The sequence below is a fragment of the Oncorhynchus tshawytscha genome, unplaced genomic scaffold (assembly GCF_018296145.1).
Source record: "Oncorhynchus tshawytscha isolate Ot180627B unplaced genomic scaffold, Otsh_v2.0 Un_scaffold_1341_pilon_pilon, whole genome shotgun sequence".
Classification (NCBI taxonomy): Eukaryota; Metazoa; Chordata; class Actinopteri; order Salmoniformes; family Salmonidae; genus Oncorhynchus; species Oncorhynchus tshawytscha.
In genome coordinates, this window is record NW_024609828.1 from 987,490 (window position 1) to 1,008,395 (window position 20,906).

At 43.1% G+C, this 20,906-nt stretch overlaps 1 protein-coding gene across 3 annotated transcripts in view; it reads right to left on the reverse strand.

The window, feature by feature from the left end:
* Positions 1-1,709: 1,709 nt before the first annotated feature.
* tbc1d16 (TBC1 domain family, member 16) overlaps positions 1,710-20,906 on the reverse strand; it is a 28,191-nt gene continuing 8,994 nt past the window's right edge. For all 3 annotated transcript variants that reach the window (XM_042319236.1, XM_042319237.1, XM_042319238.1), the window contains exons 5-13: positions 12,303-12,497; positions 11,806-11,953; positions 11,446-11,610; positions 10,944-11,092; positions 8,871-9,005; positions 6,661-6,847; positions 6,325-6,504; positions 5,382-5,528; positions 1,710-4,461 (exon numbers count right to left, since the gene is read on the reverse strand). In XM_042319236.1, coding sequence (XP_042175170.1) covers positions 4,177-4,461; positions 5,382-5,528; positions 6,325-6,504; positions 6,661-6,847; positions 8,871-9,005; positions 10,944-11,092; positions 11,446-11,610; positions 11,806-11,953; positions 12,303-12,497 — 1,591 coding nt within the window. In that variant the 3' untranslated portion in view covers positions 1,710-4,176. The remainder of the gene's footprint in view (positions 4,462-5,381; positions 5,529-6,324; positions 6,505-6,660; positions 6,848-8,870; positions 9,006-10,943; positions 11,093-11,445; positions 11,611-11,805; positions 11,954-12,302; positions 12,498-20,906) is intronic.

Below are 20,906 nucleotides of genomic sequence, written 5' to 3' on the forward strand. Positions count from 1 at the left end.
TATCAAATCCGTCATGATTGAGGTATTGCAACAGGCTCACAATGTGGCTACTAAAATCTGATTGTTTTCGCTGCATAACATTTAGAAGTGGCTGATCATTTAGAAGAAACCCTTTTCAGGTTTAGAAGAAGTGACTGCTAAGTGCTAACTCCCCTTTGTATTAGCTGATTAGCATAGCTAGCATAGAGAAATGGGTGGTGATAAGACAGTCGTTTTTAACTGTAATGCAGTTGATTGGTAACGATGACATGGACATGTATTTGGGTTGACTTCCATACCAGCATTATACTCCGATGTTTACCTGAAATACACATATAAACAATAGCCTAAATGTAGGCAAATTTTTCTGGGGGGCAGTGAGAAGATTCAGGATGGAGATGCAGGTGGGAAAACAGTGCAGCCTTTAAACTTCCTGCCATATTAGCTGTGCTCTTATATCAAGCACCGGGAAACGGACTCCAACATCTCAGAAGCGGTAATGTCTAGTCTTTTCGTTTAGCCAGTTGCTCGTAATTAGCTGGATGCCTATAGAGATTAGCCCTGAATCACTACGAGTGGTGCGGTGCAGAACTATTTATTGGATGCCTATGACAGCTCCCTGAAGCACAAGAAGTCTGAGTGCTCTGACTTCTGCAGAGGCCCCATTGCTGTAAATGCTGTACTGGTTCTGCAGATGTCCAATTGACCATACATCGGCTTTTACCGAATGAAGGTGTGTAACAAGGTTTGCGGGTGTGGCTCCCTTGCGCACGCTCGATAAATATAATTCCACCACAGAATACACAGCCGCTGGGTAGCCTACCAATTTGAAGAGGGAGTTGTTGTTCAATTTGTTTTTCTGTTCTTTCATCTAAAATAATCCCTTTAATACCGTGTACCTTTAATTTGAATTTGGTCGGCACCAGACTAGAATGTAGACTATTGAGAATGTGTTCACAATATGGAAAGATAGCCATGAAAACATGCACACAGTGTAGAAAGCATGCTCTTCCATGACACTGACCAGGCCAATCCTGGTGAAAGCTATGATCCCTTATTGATGTCACTTGTTATTTTAATTTCAATCAGTGTAGATGAAGGGGAGGAGACAGGTTAAATAAGGATGTTTAAGTCTCCAGACAATTGAGACATGGACATGTGTAATGTGTGCCATTGAGGGTGAATGGGCAAGAACAAATATTTAAGTGCCTTTGAGCAGGGTATGGTAGTAGGTGCCAGGGCAACTGTTTGAGTGTGTCAAAAACTGCAACACTGCTGTGTTTTTCCCACTCAACCACTTCCTGTGTGTATAGAGAATGGTCCACCACCCAAAGAACATCCAGACACCTTGACACAACTGTGGGAAGCATTGGAGTCAACACGGGCCAGGATCCCTGTGGAAGATTTGACACCTTGTAGTCCATGCCCCAACAAATTGAGTCATGTTCCTAATGTTTTGTACAATCAGTGGATAATTGTCTCCATTTCAGAACCCAACATTAGATTTAAAAACAGTGATTTTACACACATTTATGTTTAGGGAATAATCACAAATCCTACTTCATGGAAAAATAGCATAACGGTGTTGAAGTTATTAGGGAAGGTCAGAAATCAAGTAGAGTATCTGTAGACACACCTCTGCCAGACCACCATTTATGTGAACTCCTCCCAAACGAAGAGCTGGCTGGCACATGCATTTCCTCATGCGTAAGTTCAAGGTCAGAATGCAGAGAGAAAAGTGTGTGAAAAATAAAAGTTCCATTTACACCATTTATTTCAAATCACCAACGTTTCTGCCTTCACCACGGCCCTGCAGCATGTGAAAGCCAGTCTTGTATGTGTTGACTACACTACAGGACCACAGTAGGCCCTCATCAGTGGCCTGTGTATTATTATAGAACCTTATAGAACTCTACATTCAGTGATAACTCGGTCACAAACATTTTGAAATACAACTAAACCCAAAGACATGTTACAGTGACTCACGTTCAGAAACAGTTTCAACGTGAGATAAAACAGTCCATGGAAAGAGATGAAGAATCGAGATAAGCAAGTAAAAATAAACACACACACACACACACACACACAAAGCCCCGCTGCCTTGCCACCCAATTATTTTCCAAACCACGTTACCATCCATCGGTTAGCCCTTTATAAAGTGGTTGGTACAATCTTCTAAATCTCCAGGCTTTTTCAGCGAGCAGCAGCCACAGATGACTAATGGACGCAGGGGCCAGTAATGCATGTCATTTGCAGAGACTGCATGTTGAGCGGGAGAGAGAGGGGAAGCAGCTTGAAGATCCTAATGTTACCTTTTAGTGGCAATTTGAAGATGTTTTTCCCCCAGGAGTGGCACTCTAACACCCACCCCCAGAACCCTCGCCACCGTGACAACTCACAGATTACAGGAAACATGCAGATCTCAACTCGTCACTTGATAGGCCTTGATAGTTCTCTGGGAAATACATTTAAAGTCAATAATTAAAATCTTTCAAATGCTTTTGGTGTCATCTGCCTGCCTTTTGGGACTAATCTATTGGCCCATTACTCAGCCAGGCAAGCTCAGTCAAACATAAATAAACCATTTAAAATGATTTCAAATAGTATTTGGAGCAGGTTGGGTACAGAGCTGCCATTCCTCTTTGGTTGGTTTTCTTTCACCTGCTCTGTGATGATGTGTTGTGTAATTGAGGAGATCAGTCAGTGGAGGCCTATTGGTGGCTGCTCCCCAACTCATTACCAGATGTTGGGAGGTTACTGCTGTTTACACACACACACACACACACACACACACACACACACACGAAATTAACAGTCAAGAGAATAGAAAGTAACAAAGTGGATACATTCATATGGACAAATTCACTTGGTTGGTGCAGGTGAAGAACCTTGAGATTTCATTGTATTTGATTGAAGCTGTGCTGTACAAATCTAATGAATTATAATATTGTTTAGTGCAGTGACAACGATGGTGTTCATTCACTTGGAGGTCAAGGTGGAGGTCAATGTGTTTCAAGATATGGAAAAACAAAAACACTGAGCTTTTACACAACCGCCCTATCTGACATTTAACAAAAACAAACTTAAAGTAAACTTAAACACATGATCTCATATTCAATATGTAGCTAGCTGACCAAACTGTACACTGACTGGTAATGGTGGGATATCCACAACCATCATCGCATATTTTTTAAGCTCTACAGCTAGTCTAACTTTTTATTTTTTAATCCCTATTGCTTTGATAGATGCCTTATTTATTTATATCCCCACTTATCAAAGATAAATGAAATCCCACCTTCCTTCAGCCTGACAGGCAGTGTCATCTGATAATGTAAGAATAAAATAGCAGGTTTCTGAACAGGAGTCTGATAAGGATGTTTGTAGAAAACTTGTTGTGGAAACAGTTTCCTATATACATATTTCTGTTTTGGGCTTTGTGTTATTCGCTAAACAGGTTGTGCCCTTTATACTTAAAGGGTTGCTCATGCAAGGATATAATCGTACTATATTGCTAAATATTGTAATCGCAAACCCACAGATACACACACTCCCTCTTTGAAGGGAACAGAAAAAAATATATGATTTGAAAAGTAACAATATTTCAACTTACTGACAGTTGAAATGACAGCTTGCCTCTCTTGGTTGATGGAGGTTTATACGTGTGTCGTGTTAATAGGCTTCAGCCTGATTGCAATATGCTGAGATAATATATCCATTATTCACACAAACATTCCATTGTGAGCATATGAAAACCTTTCGATGGAGTTCAAATCTCAACAATTCCCCTTCAAGTCAGTATTTGACCATTGGAGTCACGTTGAATCCAGTCCAGCAACCTTAGACCACAGTGTGGACCCTGAAAGGTTACAGTCCAACAGAGTGATGATTGTCCAATCTCCTCCAATAGCAGAGCAGCAGCTTCTTCATGGGAACCATAGTGCCAAGTGTCTGTGGTACTGAATGTTCCAAATAAATATACATTCTTATAAGGCAGTGTTCCATGTCACACCGGACAAAAGGATCAGGTAGAAAATCCCTTTAATAAGATGGGGATTGCGAAAAGGGGGAGAGCGTGAAGAGAAGTATCAGAGAGAAGCACATACAGTATGTTGGGAATCCTAGTGGCAGAAAAGTGGTACTGCAGCTTCTGATCTACTCAACAGTTAGCACCATTGTCTCCCTCCCCCCTATTTCAACTCAGGACTGCTTCCGAAACATGAAGATGTCTCTGGTCTTGGAGCCTCTCTTGCCCTCGGGGAGTGGGGTGGGGTTGGGTGAGGGGGAGGGTGACGGGGAGGCCGAGGGCTGGGGGGTGGCTGTGCCTCCATAGGGGCAGCTCTGGGAGTCGGGGTGCTCCCCAGAACACTCCACGGCCGGGATGTAGCGACTGTCCCACATCCCTGGACCGCACAGCTTACACAGGTCATGGAGGCTGCACGGGATTCTGGGTAACAGACGGAACTGGTAGAGCAGACTACGGGCCTGGTAGTAGGAAGGGTGGGAGAGAAAAAGGAAGAGAGAGAACGTAAGAGAGAGTCAAGGAATGGAGAGAAAGAGAGCGTGTGAGAGAACAAGGGACTGGAGGAGAGGAGTGGCAGTGTATGAGAGAAAGGTTAAACACGAGGAAAACACGTAGAAAGGAGGAAATAGAAGGCAGCGAAGAAGCTACACCTCAAGACTTGCAAAACAGCTAACAGTATCACACTTAGTATCATGGAGATTTGAATAACATTTGACTAAATCAATAGCTCCTTCAGACGTGGAAGAACATGATCTAACGCAGCCAAAATCAATTAACGTGATCTAATTTAAACTAAATAGGGCTGAGCTGTTCACAGACACATCAAACCTGATAGGGGTTCTATAACAGTCCTAACACCTGCATGCTAAAATGTGCTGTTGCTGCAGCATATTAACATGGCATCCATAAACATGAGAAGACAGAGACACACTACCGGCCATGATTCAGAAATCCTCAACATGGCATCCATAAACATGAGAAGACAGAGACACACTACTGGCCATGATTCAGAAATCCTCAACATGGCATCCATAAACACGAGGAGAAGACAGAGACACACTACCGGCCATGATTCAGAAATCCTCAACATGGCAGGATCACAGCAAGGATTTCAAGACTCCTTGAGGGCTGGGGAGCAACAAGGACTATTATGCTTTGTTGTATTACAAATGCCATTCCTTTTAAATCCATTCGGCGCAGGCGATGAGTGTACACTGAGGGGATGAGTTAAGAATTAAGCAGCCACCATAGTATGCTAACTAGAGGGTAAAATGCTAGCGTTGCATAACATGCTAGTATAGCCTAGCATAGCATGACGAAAAGTGACCCAGCCTTGGATGGAGTAACGCATCGTCATGCTAAGGCTAACTGCTAGCGTTACCTTGCGCAGCACCAGCTCCCCATTCATGTGCATGGAGAGGTTACTGAAGTGGAGCAACATCTGGTCGGTGGCTAACTGCTGCTCCGTCACGTCATCACCGTACAGCACGATGATGGCCACACACGCGAACAGATGGAAGTAGTCCGTCTGAGGGAGTGATAGCGTGTTATTGACAAAGTACATTTATACTGGACTGTGGAGAGCCTGCCTACAGTACAGTTTGTGTGTCTGGTTGTGTCTACATCCAACTCTAATCTCCATAACTAGTGTGTTGTATGAATGATGGTTATACCTATGGCAGGCTTTAACTCCTAACATTGTTACACACAGTTGCTAATACACATTATTACACACATTGTTTGATATTGGTGTATGCATGCTAATGTTGTGTGTTTGATATTGGTGTATGCATGCTAATGTTGTGTGTTTGATATTGGTGTATGCATGCTAATGTTGTGTGTTTGATATTGGTGTATGCATGCTAATGTTGTGTGTTTGATATTGGTGTATGCATGCTAATGTTGTGTGTTTGATATTGGTGTATGCATGCTAATGTTGTGTGTTTGATATTGGTGTATGCATGCTAATGTTGTGTGTTTGATATTGGTGTATGCATGCTAATGTGTGTTTGTATTGCTCTGTGTACACCAATGTCATGTACAACATGATAATGTTGCTCTGTGTACACCAATGCCATGTACAACATGATAATGTTGCTCTGTGTACACCAATGCCATGTACAACATGATAATGTTGCTCTGTGTACACCAATGCCATGTACAACATGATAATGTTGCTCTGTGTACACCAATGTCATGTACAACATGATAATGTTGCTCTGTGTACACCAATGCCATGTACAACATGATAATGTTGCTCTGTGTACACCAATGCCATGTACAACATGATGTTGCTGTGCGTATGCTGATGTAAACTTGGGTACCTGGTAGTGTGCCCAGCAGGCCTCCCACATACGCAGGGCCTCTGTGTCGGGGAACTCCCGTTTGAAGCAGAGTAGGAGCCAGCGGTGACAGAACAGCAGCTGTAGGCCGTCCTCCCCCAGCTGGGTCAGGTGTTGGTGGAACCGGGGCAGCATCAGACGCAACAGCTCCCTCAGGTACATCTGGAACGGGGGAGAGATGGTTAGGGCACTAATGTGGATATGAATGTAATGCCTCACACACACACAAAATAAAACAGGAGAATCACAGATAGCGAGAGAGAAAAGTGTGTGTAATAAAAAGAGAGAAAGACACTTTCTCTCCCTCTGTCCCCTTACCAGTTGTCTCTCCATGTCCTCGTCGCGGGGAGAGCTGATGAAGATGGTGTTCTCCATCAGGCCTACGAAGCACCAGAACGTGTCACTCTCATCCTGCACCTCGGTCAGCAGGGGGGCCACCAGGTCAGACATGCCCTGGCAGTAGCCCATCTCTGGGTTGAACACTGCGTAGTTCAGCAGCACACACCTGGAGGAAGGGAGGAACACCACCACAGACAATATCAAGAGATCATAGTCGCCTCATACTAAGTCATACAAATTACCTCATACATATTACCTCATACTAAGTCATACATATTACCTCATACCAAGTTACACATATTACCTCATACCAAGTCATACATATTACCTCATACCAAGTTACACATATTACCTCATACTAAGTCATACATAAAGTTATACATATTACCTCATACCAAGTCATACATATTACCTCATACCAAGTTACACATATTACCTCATACCAAGTCATACATATTACCTCATACCAAGTTACACATATTACCTCATACTAAGTCATACATAAAGTTATACATATTACCTCATACCAAGTCATACATATTACCTCATACCAAGTTACACATATTACCTCATACCAAGTTACACATATTACCTCATACCAAGTTACACATATTACCTCATACCAAGTTACACATATTACCTCATACCAAGTTACACATATTACCTCATACCAAGTTACACATATTACCTCATACCAAGTTACACATATTACCTCATACTAAGTCATACATAAAGTTATACATACAAAGTCATACTAACCCATCACCCTAACCAACAGGTCATACAGATGTTTAGACACTGTCGTTAAAACAATCCATTTAGATCAAATCAAATTGTATTTTTCACATGTTTGTAAACAGGTGTAGACCAACAGTGAAATGCTTACTTCTCATCCCAACTATTCAGAGAGATAAATGTGGAAATAGAAAGATAACAACCTAGGAATAAATACACAATGAGTAATGATAGCGTGGCTATATACACAAGGTACCAGTACAGAGTCCATGTACAGGGGTACGAGGTCATTGAGGTAGATATGTACATATAGGTAGGGATAAAGTGACTAGGTAACAGGATAGATAATAAACAGTCACAGCAGTGTATGCGATGAGTCAAAAACGTTAAGGCAAAAAGGGTCAATGAAGATAGTCCGGGTAGCTATTAGTTAAATAGTTAACCAATAGCTACCCGGACTAACTATTTAGCAGTCTTATGGCTTGGGGGTAGAAGCTGTTCAGGGTCCTGTTGGTTCCAGACTTGGTGCATCGGTACCGCTTGCCGTGCAGTATCAGAGAGAGTCTATGACTAGGGTGGCTGGAGTCTGATCATTTTTAGGGCCTTCCTTTGACACCGCCTGGTATAGAGGTCCTTAATGGCAGGAAGCTCGGCCCCAGTGATGTACTGGGCCATACACACTACCCTCTGTAGAGCCTTGCGGTCGGATGCCAAGCTGTTGCCAAACCAAGCGGTGATGCAGCCAGTCAAGATGCTCTCAATGGTGCAGCTGTAGAACTTTAGAACGATCCGAGGGTCCCTGCCAAATCTTTTCAGCCTCCTGAGGGGGAAGAGGTGTTGTTGTGCCTTCACAACTGTGTTGGAGTGTGTGGACCATGATCAGTCCTTAGTGATGTGGACACGGAGGAACTTAAAGCTAAATAACACTATGGCATTAAAACAGAGTAAGCGAATGAATAAGACAAATATGAAAAGTGGTGAGACAATATTGGTCCATAATAATACATGAGAGTTCTAACCTCCCCCCACCCCTACTCCACTTGACCCAGTTACTTTTACCAATACCGAGAACCAGCCATGAGTCACTTAACAGCCTGGTTTTGAAAGCCTTTAGCTCCTTCATTTAGGAAGCTATTAGCTGTAAGTATGCATCAGAACTAGTGCTCTAACAACTTACTGGGAGTCAATAAAGCATGAAAGTCATTAGCTAGCTTCCCCCAGGGTTCAGAATATGATATGTACAATATTACCTCCTGTGCACTGGACTATGGGATAGGAAAGATGAGAAATGGAAAAGGTGAGGAAGAAAGGGAGGAGAAAAGAGTGGTAAGAGAGGAGAGAGTGAAATGTAGAATAAAGAGTGACAGAGGGAAGGATATGGATAGAGATGAGAGGAAAGACAAGTGGTAGGGGAGAGAAGAGGGAAATACCCAGACAGAGCCATCTGTCCTGACCTCATGATCTCCACATTGGGGTTGTTCTCTCCCCTGAAGAAGTGGTTGCTGCGGTCTGTTCTCACCACGTCCTTATCCACGGTGAACTGAACCTTCCTCCAGAAGTCACTGTGCTCCTCAGGACTCATAGACAACCTGGGCATGGCAGGGACAGACAGGGGTTTTACTGGGTTAAATACTGGAGCTATGCACTAATGTCAACCAAACTTAAAGGGCAGTTACTCAACTTCAAAAATGTACTTTTAATTTAACTCTTGATAGGATGTCAGGAAAAGGGTACGGTGAGGATGTTGGGGCAAAGTAAACCACTTAAACAACCTATGATCTAACCCTAACCCCCTCCCATCACTCTCTGGCTGAGAACCTGAACACTGAGGACCTGACCCCTACCCTAACGAGCAGAGCAGAGGGGATTTAATTAACACTATTTGTTTTCCATTGAGCCCCGCCAGGAACAATAACACTCGGCCTGATGCAACTTCACGTAACTGTTTACTGTCTGTGTTTGTCTGCCTCTCCCTCGGTGTCTACTCCCTCACTCCCTTCTCTCTCCCAGTCCCTTGTCCCCTCTCTACCTCCATGCCTCACTCTCTCCCTCTCTTCTTCCCTTTCTGGAGAACTGTCAGCAGCTGTACCTGGTCCTGCTACCAGAATCCCCTAATCGTGTAACTCAACATTAACATGTAAGACCACAGAGACATCAGACTTTGTAGAAAAAGATGAGCAAACTGAATCAACTCTCCACAACCCTCTCCTCCTCCAGTGTTTGTTCAGAACAGGTATATATTGACATCTCTCTCCTCTCCAGCAGAATCATCCATGTTTAACATCTTCAACAGTACTGGCTACAGCACAGAACATCAAATCAAACAAGCAATAATTGATTCTTCGAAATGTGACTTATATAAATAATATAATGTTATATTTCCATATAGAACTAATTGATTTAATTAACAGGGGCTGGTCGTTAGTCAGGAACACAAACAGATGATTATAAGGGTGTCGTACATGTTCATGACAAGTCTAATCAGTTATTATACCTGTATCATAATGCATCATATCTGCAGGCTTTAAGTAGAGTGTTACCGGTGCCACCACCTTTAGAAGGCCGAGACTGTAGTTCCAGGGTCTTAATGATGAGCCAATGGCCCCAGGAGGCTCAGTCCAGTGTTTTTCCATCAGCCTCATCACATCACAGGAGGAAGAGAGCATCTAATTGGCTGGTTTGGATGACATCTTCTGATGTAATCTAAAGGTTAATACGCCATTCCGCTGAAGACCGGACAATTATCATATTAATTCTGTGCACTCGTGCATCACACCTGCGCAAACATGCACACTGTGTGGAAGCTTAGGTAACCTAGTGGTTAAGAGCATACGGCCATTAACCAAATGGTCGTTGGTTCGAATATCCAAGCTGACTAGGTGAAACATCTGCCAATGTGCCCTGGATCAAGGCACTTAACTCTAATTGCTCCTGAAAGTGGCTCTGGACAAGCGTCTGCTAAATGACTCAAATGTCAAATGTAAATGTATTGAAAAAGAAAAAGGATTAGGGACAGACAGACAAGTAACGCTGGGAGGTTAAAATAAACTGACTGGTTGCACCCTTTACTCTCTTTTAGTGTGTGTGTGGTGTGTGCGTGCGTGCGTTGTGCGTGCGTGCGTGGTGTGTGCATTTCGAGCTGTAGTCATCATATTGATAGAATATGGGTAGAATATGAGAATATGATTTGATCAGCGATTACATGTTTTTACCCAGGAGGCCTGTTAATTTACACCCAGCACTCCCATAACAACGTCCTGTAATTGTGTCTATTGATTGCTCCATTTGCAAAGTGAAACCACAAGGTGTGTGTGTGTGTAACAGTTAGCAGGATATGGCTTGGTGCCACCTTATTCCTTTGTATAAATTAACCACATATGTTACAGTGTTATGAATGTCCTTCTTTCATCGAAAACAACACAATAGAACCCCCCCCACACACACACACACAGAGGCACATGGTCAGCAGCAGTGCAGCTCCCCTGGATGGAGAGCCATTAGTTATAGTAAACCCCCCAGCCACCTACCTCCTCTGCTGGATGTGGTGGTACTCAGAGCGTTTCTGCAGTCTCCAGGCCTCTCTCTCCTGGGAGGAGGAGTCACAGCTGTAGTAGTGCAGTAAGAAGGGCCACACCTCCCCGCGGATGGATGGGTCAATGCCCCCAAAGAAGATGGCCTGAGGGGGGGACAGAGAGGACATGATCAGTCTGGGTAGTAGAAGTCTAGAATTCAACAATGTTATCTAACTACACCAGGGTTCCCCAACTGGTGGCCCATTGGCCGAATTAGTGCTGTGCGTGGTTGTATTTGGCCCCCCATTTATTGAGAGAATTTAAAAAAAAAAAAAGTTTTTTTTTGCATTTCCATTGTTTGACATAAGACTAAAAACACCAGGAAATCAGCTCCATGTCATTTTTAGTTAAGAAATCTGTTCAAATATTCCCATGCATAATAGAGAGACAAGTGATCGTATACAAATGTAAGCAAGTCTGTCAGTCTTCCAAGGTCTTATCCCAGCTACACACTCACCTTGCGTAGCTTGTACTCCTCCTCCACCTGTCCGTTGTGGTTGAGGTGTCGGAGCCAGGTGGTGACGTCCAGGCGGCGGTACAGACGTTCCTCCGGGTGGGTCTCAGCGGACGGCAGGGTGGGCCTCCGGATGGAGAACTGCATACATGACTTCTCATCCACTACCTGGAAGAGAGAGGGAGGAGAAAGAGAGATCGATAGGTGGGGGGCAGAGAGGGTGCGAGACAGACGGGTGTGGGGCAGAGAGCGAGAGATATCAAGGAACTAGCCATTATGCTAACACTGAAATAACATGGTATCTAGCCACAATGCTAACAGTGTAGGAACATGATATCTAGCCACAATGCTAACATGCCTCACCTGGTCTTTAAGCTGCGTCTCTCTGCAGCACTTCCACTGTTGGAAGACCTCAGCCAGCTTGTCCAGACCTGCGTGGTGGAAGTGGAGGACCTTATACTGGCTCTCCCTGCTGGCGATCACCAGCTGACCACTATTACACGCCTCATCACTGGAATCACAACATACCATTTAAACATACAGAAACACTGGCTGAAAGAAATACACATACAATGTTACTGCACTGCTAAAACATGGCTTATAACATATACAGCAAACTCAGTTGGAGAAGAATTTCAGAAACATTTCCTGGATTGTCAAATACAGTCATTTTTTACATACATATAGGCCCACTTTCTGAAGTGACTTTTCATTTTTGTAATCGTTGGACAATGATAATCGTCCCCTTCACCCTCACAGGCCAAACAACACAACTGTATGCAGGTGAGTTGGTATGAGAGTAAAGTTCCTGAGGTCATAAAGTATCCAGACAACAGGACCCCACATGACCCCTGGCTGACCTGAAGAAGAGGCGGAGCGACCTCATGTGACCCAGGTCGACCCGGAACACTCCCCCCAGCTGTTCCAACGCCAGCACCTTCTGCTGTTCCTCCCACCGCATGCCCTGCGATTGGCTGTTGTTCTCAGAGGGAGCGTGGCTGTCCAGGCTGGAGGCGGAGCTAGCCGAATGGGTCATGGACTCGTCGCACAGCTCCCTGAGAAAATGAGAGGGGAGAAGTTGAGTTGGTTATAGGATCAGATTAACTTACACCCACAACTATTACTGGCTAAATGCAAAACAGACCTTAGATCAGCGTCTAAGGGAAACTGATAGGACCATGATTTTGGAGAATCATTGCATTGCACACAGAGGTAATTCTAACAACACATAAGCATAGATATGGCAAACAGGGGCTATGTACTGTTTGTGACTAGTGTTGAATATCAGGAGTCTATTTTACTGCCCTGTTGTGGTTCCTTGTTTTATGTCCTGGGATTGTTCTGGCTTAGACCATGGGACAGAGAAGAATGCATGGCGGTTACTGTGCAGGGGGGGAACCACGCACATCACACACACACAGTGCATACAACAGAAACTGTGTGTACACACACACACACACACACACACACACACATCACAGCCTTCCAATTTCCCCAGTCATTCCCCCACGGCCACTGTTTGTTTCCCCGGCACTATAACCCGAGCTGGGGGTTCCTCTACTGCGTTAACACACACACACACATCTGGGTAAGGGGGTAAATAAAACAATTAACAACCAAAACACACCCCAAGACACGTCTCGGAGAGCCAGACCTGAGAAGCACAGTGACGTATTAATTGCAAATAGGGCCAGTAAAAACACAAGTCAATGATATGGAAAAACATTTACATTTAAATGCTGTTTCCTTGTATGCCGATGGAACAGTATTTCTCAAGTCCATAATAAATACAAACAGCCTATGAGCTGGTCAGTTTCAAATTAAATCAATGGTTGTGAATTGATCATGTCTCAGGTTGTCACATACCTGTATATGGGAAAATAATGTGAGATCCATCAAGACAGCAAGGTATCCCTTCATTGGTCAGATTCACTGCCCTCTGGATCATGTATCAAATCATGAAAAAGGTCCCAGTCCTGGGACAATACAGCACAGAGGAGTGGGGAGATTCTGTCTGCCTCAATATAAACCTAGTCATAGCAGACATGGGTTCAAAAACTATTTGAAATCTTTCAAATATTTTGAGCATTGCTTTAGCCTGTCTGGAGTGCCCGGTGAGCGGGCGTTGCAGATTTTGGACTTGTCTATCGGTTCCATTGCAACAGGAAATCTCAATCAAGCCTGGCAGAATAATTTGAAATTATTTTTCAAAGTATTTGAACCCAGGTCTGCGTCATAGGCCTATTGTATTACATTGAGGTGCGGAGAGAACATACAGAAACCAAAAGTCTCACACTTAATGGTCTGCTTGAATAAAATCTGCTTGATTAAAACATTGCCTCAATAAAGGAATATTTAAACTGCGCTACATGCTAACTACTGTAACTGTCAGAGATATTGCTAAGCTATCTGTCTCTATGGGCTTTCCAGTTAACTAATCAGCATCAACAGAAGGTGTTGAACATGGACCTGTTTTAAATGTCGTCTACTTAATCAATGAAGTGAAGATAGCTTACAGTAACATAACAGTGGGTGCTTACGGAGAGGTTTTAAATGCCATCTACCTCAGTGGATCTCAATTAGCTAATGCTAAATGTTCACACTAATAGCTGATGCTGTTCTCTATAGCGACTACACTATAGCCTATGTATACAGTGTTATACACAGACTAGACAAAACATTAGTAACACCTGCTCTTTCAATGACAGACTGAATCCAGGTGAAAGTTATGATCCCTTATTGATGTCACTTGTGAAATCCACTACAATCAGTGTAGATGAATGGAAAGAGACAGGTTAAAGAAGGATTTTTAAGCTCTGAGACAATTGAGACGTGGATTATGTATGTGTGGCATTCAGAGGGTGAATGCACAAGACAAAATATTTAAGTGCCAAGAACTGCACCGGTGCTGGGTTTTTCATGCACAACAGTTTCCGGTGGGTATCTAGAATGGTCCACCACCCAAATGACATCCAGCCAATTTGACGACTGTGGGAAGCATTGGAGTCAACATGGGCCAGCATCCCTGTGGAACGCTTGACACCTTATAGAGTCCATGCCCTGACAAATTGAGGCTGTTCTGAGGGCAAAAAGTGGTCGGGGGGTGCAACTCAATTTTAGGAAGGTGTTCTTAATGTTTTGTACACTCAGTATATGTCAACAGCATGTTTTGATGGAAAAGCTGTTTTAATGGCATGTCCCTCGTCAGGGGAGCTACAGCTACAAGCTCCCCACCTACGTGATGCTCTACCCTAGGGACAGAGCTCTGGCGTCACCCTGAGAACCAGAGCCTGGGGCTCAACCCCCATGGTCCCTAAACTCAATGAATAATGTGGCTGTTGAGCAAGTAGAAGAGACTACACTTCTTGGTGTTCTATTAGATTGTAAACTGTCAAGGGCAAAGCATATTGATTGCATTGTTGTAAAGATGGGGAGAGGTCTGTCTGTGATAAAGAGATGCTCTGATTTTTTTTTACATCACATGCAACCAAACAGTTGTCCAGTCAGGTGCGGCAAAACAAATACCTAGAAAAGCTGCAGCTGGCACAGAACAGAGCAACACGTCTGGCCCTCAAATGTACATGGAGGGCCAATGTCAATAACATGCATATCAGCCACTCCTGGCTCAGATTGACTGAATCACTGTCGATCGTTGTAAGAAATATTGATGTGTTGAAAGTACCAAGTTGTCTTTTCAGCCAGTTATCACAGCTCAAAAACACAGTCCCCAAGTAAGAACAGAGACTGGGAAAATGACTACATGGTAACTCAGGCAAGAAATATGAAACACCTCAAGGAACAACTTGGACTGTGAAGAGACACACACAAACAGTTTTCTTTAGATGTTTTAAATGTAGCTTTACATTTGTGTTCTTATCTATTAGTGTTCTGCATGTTGTCATGTTCTGTGTTGTGTGGCTGCTGCTTTTTCAACAGCTAATGGGGATCTGAATGAAATACACAAATACGCAACAATTTCAACGATTTTACTGAATTACAGTTCGTAAGAGGAAATCAGTCAATTGAAACTAATTCATTAGGCCCTAATCCATGGATTTCACATTACTGGGAATACAGAAATGCATCAGTTGGTCACAGATACCTTAAAGAAAATGTAGGGGCGTGGATCAGTATACCAGTCAGTATCTGGTGTGACCACCATTTGCTTCATGCAGAGTGACACATCTTCATACATAGAGTTGATCAGGCTGTTGAATGTGGCCTGTGGAATGTTGTCCAACTACTCTTCAATGGCTGTGCGAAGTTGATGGATATTGACAATAACTGGAACACGCTGTAGTACGCGTATATCCAGAGCATCCCAAACATGCTCAATGGGTGACATGTCTGGTGAGTATGCAGACCATCGAGGAACTGGAACATTTTCAGCTTCCAGGAATTGTGTATAGATCCTTGCGACATGGGGCAGTGCATTATCATGCTGAAACATGAGGTGATGGCGGCAGATGAATGGCACGACAATGGGCCTCAGGATCTCGTCATGGTATCTCTGTGCATTCAAACTTTCCATCGATAAAATGTAATTGTGTTTGTTCATAGCTTATGTCTGCCCATACCATAACCTCACCATGAGACACTCGGTTTCACAACATTGACATCAGCAAACCACTCGCCCACACAACGCCATTTGACCGTTAGAGTTGAAACTGGCATGAATCCATGAAGAGCACACTTCTCCAGCGTACCAGTGGCCATCAAAGGTGAGAATCTGCCCCCTGAAGTTGGTGAACAGCAGTCAGGTCAAGCCCCTGGTGAGAACGACCAGCACGCAGATGAGCTTCCCTGAGACGGTTTCTGACAGTTGTACAGAAGTTCTTCGGTTGTGCAAATCCACAGTTTCATCAGCTGTCTGCGTGGCTGGTCTCAGACAATCCCGCAGGTGAAGAAGCCAGATTTGGAGATCCTGGGCTGGCGTGGTTACATGTGGTCTGTGATTGTGAAGCCGGTTGGGCTCTGCCAAATTCTCTAAAACAATGTTGGAGGCGGCTTATGGTAGAGAAATAAACATTAAATTATCTAGCAACAGCTCTGGTGGACATTCCTGCAGTCAGCATGCCAATTGCATGCTCCCTCAAAACATCTGTGGAGTTGTGTTTTGTGAAGAAATAAAATTTCCCCAGCATAAGGTGCACCTGTGTAATGATCATGCTATTTAATCAGCATCTTGATATGCCACACCTGTCAGGTGGATGGATTATCTTGACAAAGGAGAAATGCTCACTAACAGGGATGTAAGCAAATTTGTGCACAAAATTTGAGAGAAATAAGCTTTTGTTCATATTGAACATTTCTGAGATCTTATATTTCAGCTCATGAAACAGGGGACCAACACATGACATGTTTTTATACTAAACAAAAATATAAACACAACATCTAATCAAAACTCTGGGGAGGGCAGGGAAAGGAGGAGAGCTAAAAATAGGTTTTATGTTGTTATAAATGTAAATATGTAAATATATTATTGTACATTTGCATGGAAATTCACTATGATTTAATTACCTATGTTTACGATTCTAACAATTGTACAGGGCAGCAAAATACTTTTGAGATACATTAAGAATTTAAAAGTTTTAAAGATAAAGAAAACAAATAGCAATTTTGTCCTAGAGACACACTACATTCAGTGGTTTAGAATACTGTACTGGAGCCATATACAGTTGAAGATGGAAGTTTACATAGCCTAATATATTTAAACTCAGTTTCACAATTCCTGACATTTAATCCTAGTAAAAATTCCCTGTTTTAGGTCAGTTAGGATCTTGTTTATTTCAGCTTTTATTTCTTTCATCACATTCCCAGTGGGTCAGAAGTTTACATACATTCAATTAGTATTTGGTAGCATTGCCTTTAAATTGTTTAACTTGGGTCAACGTTTCGGGTAGCCTTCCACAAGCTTCCCACAATAAGTTGGGTGAATTTTGGCCCATTCCTCCTGACAGAGCTGGTGTAACTGAGTCAGGTTTGTAGGCCTCCTTGCTCGCACACGCTTTTCCAGTTCTGCCCACAAATGTTCTATAGCATTGAGGTCAGGGCTTTGTGATGGCCACTCCAATACCTTGACTTTGTTGTCCTTAAGCCATTTTGCCACAACTTTGGAAGTATGCTTGGGGTCATTGTCCATTTGGAAGACCCATTTGCGACCAAGCTTTAACTTCCTGACTGATGTCTTGAGATGTTGCTTCAATATATCCACATAATTTTCCTTTCTCATGATGACATCTATTTTGTGAAGTGCATCAGTCCCTCCTGCAGCAATGCACCCCAACAACATGATGCTGCCACCCCAGTGCTTCACGGTTGGGATGGTGGTGTTCTATTTTTGTTTCATCAGACCAGAGGACATTTCTCCAAAAAGTACAATCCTTGTCACCATGTTCAGTTGCAAACCGTAGTCTGGCTTTCTTATGGTGGTTTTAGAGCAGTGGCTTCTTTCTTGCTGAGCGGCCTTTCAGGTTATGTCGATATAGGACTTGTTTTACTGTGGATATAGATACTTTTGTACCGGTTTCCTCCAGCATCTTCACAAGGTCCTTTGCTGTTGTTCTGGGATTGATTTGCACTTTTGGGACCAAAGTACTTTCATCTCAAGGAGACAGAACGCGTCTCCTTCCTGAGCGGTATGACGGCTGCGTGGTCCCAAGGTGTTTATACTTGCGTACTATTGTTTGTACAGATGAACGTGGTACCTTCAGGCGTTTGGAAATTGCTCCCACGGATGAACCAGACTTGTGGAGCTCTACCATTTTTTTCTGAGGTCTTGGCTGATTTCTTTTGATTTTCCCATAATGTCAAGCAAAGAGGCACTGAGTTTGAAGGTAGGCCTTGAAATAAATCCACAGGTACACCTCTAATTGACTCACATTATGCCAATTAGCCTATCAGAAGCTTCTAAAGCCATGACATTTTTTGGAAATTTCCAAGCTGTTTGAAGGCACAGTCAATTTAGTGTATGTAAACTTCTGACCCACTGGAATTGTAAGTGAAATAATCTGTCTGTAAATAATTGTTGGAAAAATTACTTGTATCAGGAACAAAGTAGATGTCCTAACCGACTTGCCAAAACTATAGTTCGTCAACAAGAAATTTGTGGAGTGGTTGAAAAACGAGTTTTAATGGCTCCAACCTAAGTGTTTGTAAACTTCCAACTTCAACTGTAGATGCTGTACTGGAGCCATATACAGTGCCTTGCGAAAGTATTCAGCCCCCTTGAACTTTGCGACCTTTTGCCACATTTCAGGCTTCAAACATAAAGATATAAAACTGTATTTTTTTGTGAAGAATCAACAACAAGTGGGACATAATCATGAAGTGGAACGACATTTATTGGATATTTCAAACTTTAACAAATCAAACTGAAAAAATGGGCGTGCAAAATTATTCAGCCCCTTTACTTTCAGTGCAACAAACTCTCCAGAAGTTCAGTGAGGATCTCTGAATGATCCAATGTTGACCTAAATGACTAATGATGATAAATACAATCCACCTGTGTGTAATCAAGTCTCCGTATAAATGCACCTGCACTGTGATAGTCTCAGAGGTCCGTTAAAAGCGCAGAGAGCATCATGAAGAACAAGGAAAACACCAGGCAGGTCCGAGATACTGTTGTGAAGAAGTTTAAATCCGGATTTGGATACAAAAAGATTTCCCAAGCTTTAAACATCCCAAGGAGCACTGTGCAAGCGATAATATTGAAATGGAAGGAGTATCAGACCATTGCAAATCTACCAAGACCTGGCCGTCCCTCTAAACTTTCAGCTCATACAAGGAGAAGACTGATCAGAGATGCAGCCAAGAGGCCCATGATCACTCTGGATGAACTGCAGAGATCTACAGCTGAGGTGGGAGACTCTGTCCATAGGACAACATTCAGTCGTATATTGCACAAATCTGGCCTTTATGGAAGAGTGGCAAGAAGAAAGCCATTTCTTAAAGATATCCATAAAAAGTGTAGTTTAAAGTTTGCCACAAGCCACCTGGGAGACACACCAAACATGTGGAAGAATGTGCTCTGATCAGATGAAACCAAAATTGAACTTTTTGGCAACAATGCAAAACGTTATGTTTGGCGTAAAAGCAACACAGCTCATCACCCTGAACACACCATCCCCACTGTCAAACATGGTGGTGGCAGCATCATGGTTTGGGCCTGCTTTTCTTCAGCAGGGACAGGGAAGATGGTTAGAATTGATGGGAAGATGGATGGAGCCAAATACAGGACCATTCTGGAAGAAAACCTGATGGAGTCTGCAAAAGCCCTGAGACTGGGACGGAGATTTGTCTTCCAACAAGACAATGATCCAAAACATAAAGCAAAATCTACAATGGAATGGTTCAAAAATAAACATATCCAGGTGTTAGAATGGCCAAGTCAAAGTCCAGACCTGAATCCAATGGAGAATCTGTGGAAAGAACTGAAAACTGCTGTTCACAAATGCTCTCCATCCAACCTCACTGAGCTCGAGCTGTTTTGCAAGGAGGAATGGGAAAAATTTCAGTCTCTCGATGTGCAAAACTGATAGAGACATACCCCAAGCGACTTACAGCTGTAATTGCAGCAAAAGGTGGCGCTACAAAGTATTAACTTAAGGGGGCTGAATAATTTAGCACGCCCAATTTTTCAGTTTTTGATTAGTTAAAAAAGTTTGAAATATCCAATAAATGTCGTTCCACTTCATGATTGTACCCCACTTGTTGTTGATTCTTCACAAAAAAATACAGTTTTATATCTTTATGTTTGAAGCCTGAAATGTGGCAAAAGGTCGCAAAGTTCAAGGGGGCCGAATACTTTCGCAAGGCACTGTAGATGCTGTACTGGAGCCATATACAGTTGATGCTGTACTGGAGCCATATACAGTAGATGCTGTACTGGAGCCACTAATAGCTTAACCATATAGATGAGTTTCAAAAGTGTGAAACAATAATAGCATTGGGAACATGTATGCATGCACACACACACAAAGCTACAATACAGTCTCTCCCACACAACAACATAATGTACTCTCTCGCTTTCTTACACTCCCTCTTCCCACTCACTTTCTTGCACACAGATTATTTCTCTCTGCATGATTCCTAGTGACATGTTTCCAGTCCCAGGCCCCTTAACAGTGTCAATTAAAGCTGAGAGCTGTGCTGTTCCAGAGGGGTTGGCTGCTGCCTGTAGGCCCCGACCAGACCACTCTCCATTCCTCTAATCCACCCAGTTGACACACAGCCCAGTACAACAACCCCAGGAGCAGGGAGGAATCAAAGAGAGTTTCACACGGACCCAGGGAGGGAGAGGGAGTGAAGAGGGGAGAGGAAGTACAGGGAGAAAAAAATGGAGATTGAGTTAGAGAAACATTAGTGAAGGATAAAGAGAGAGCGAGCGAGAGAGAACGAGTGAAAGAGAGAGAGAAAGAAAAAAGAGAGAGCGAGAGAACGAGTGAAAGAAAGAGAGAGAGAAA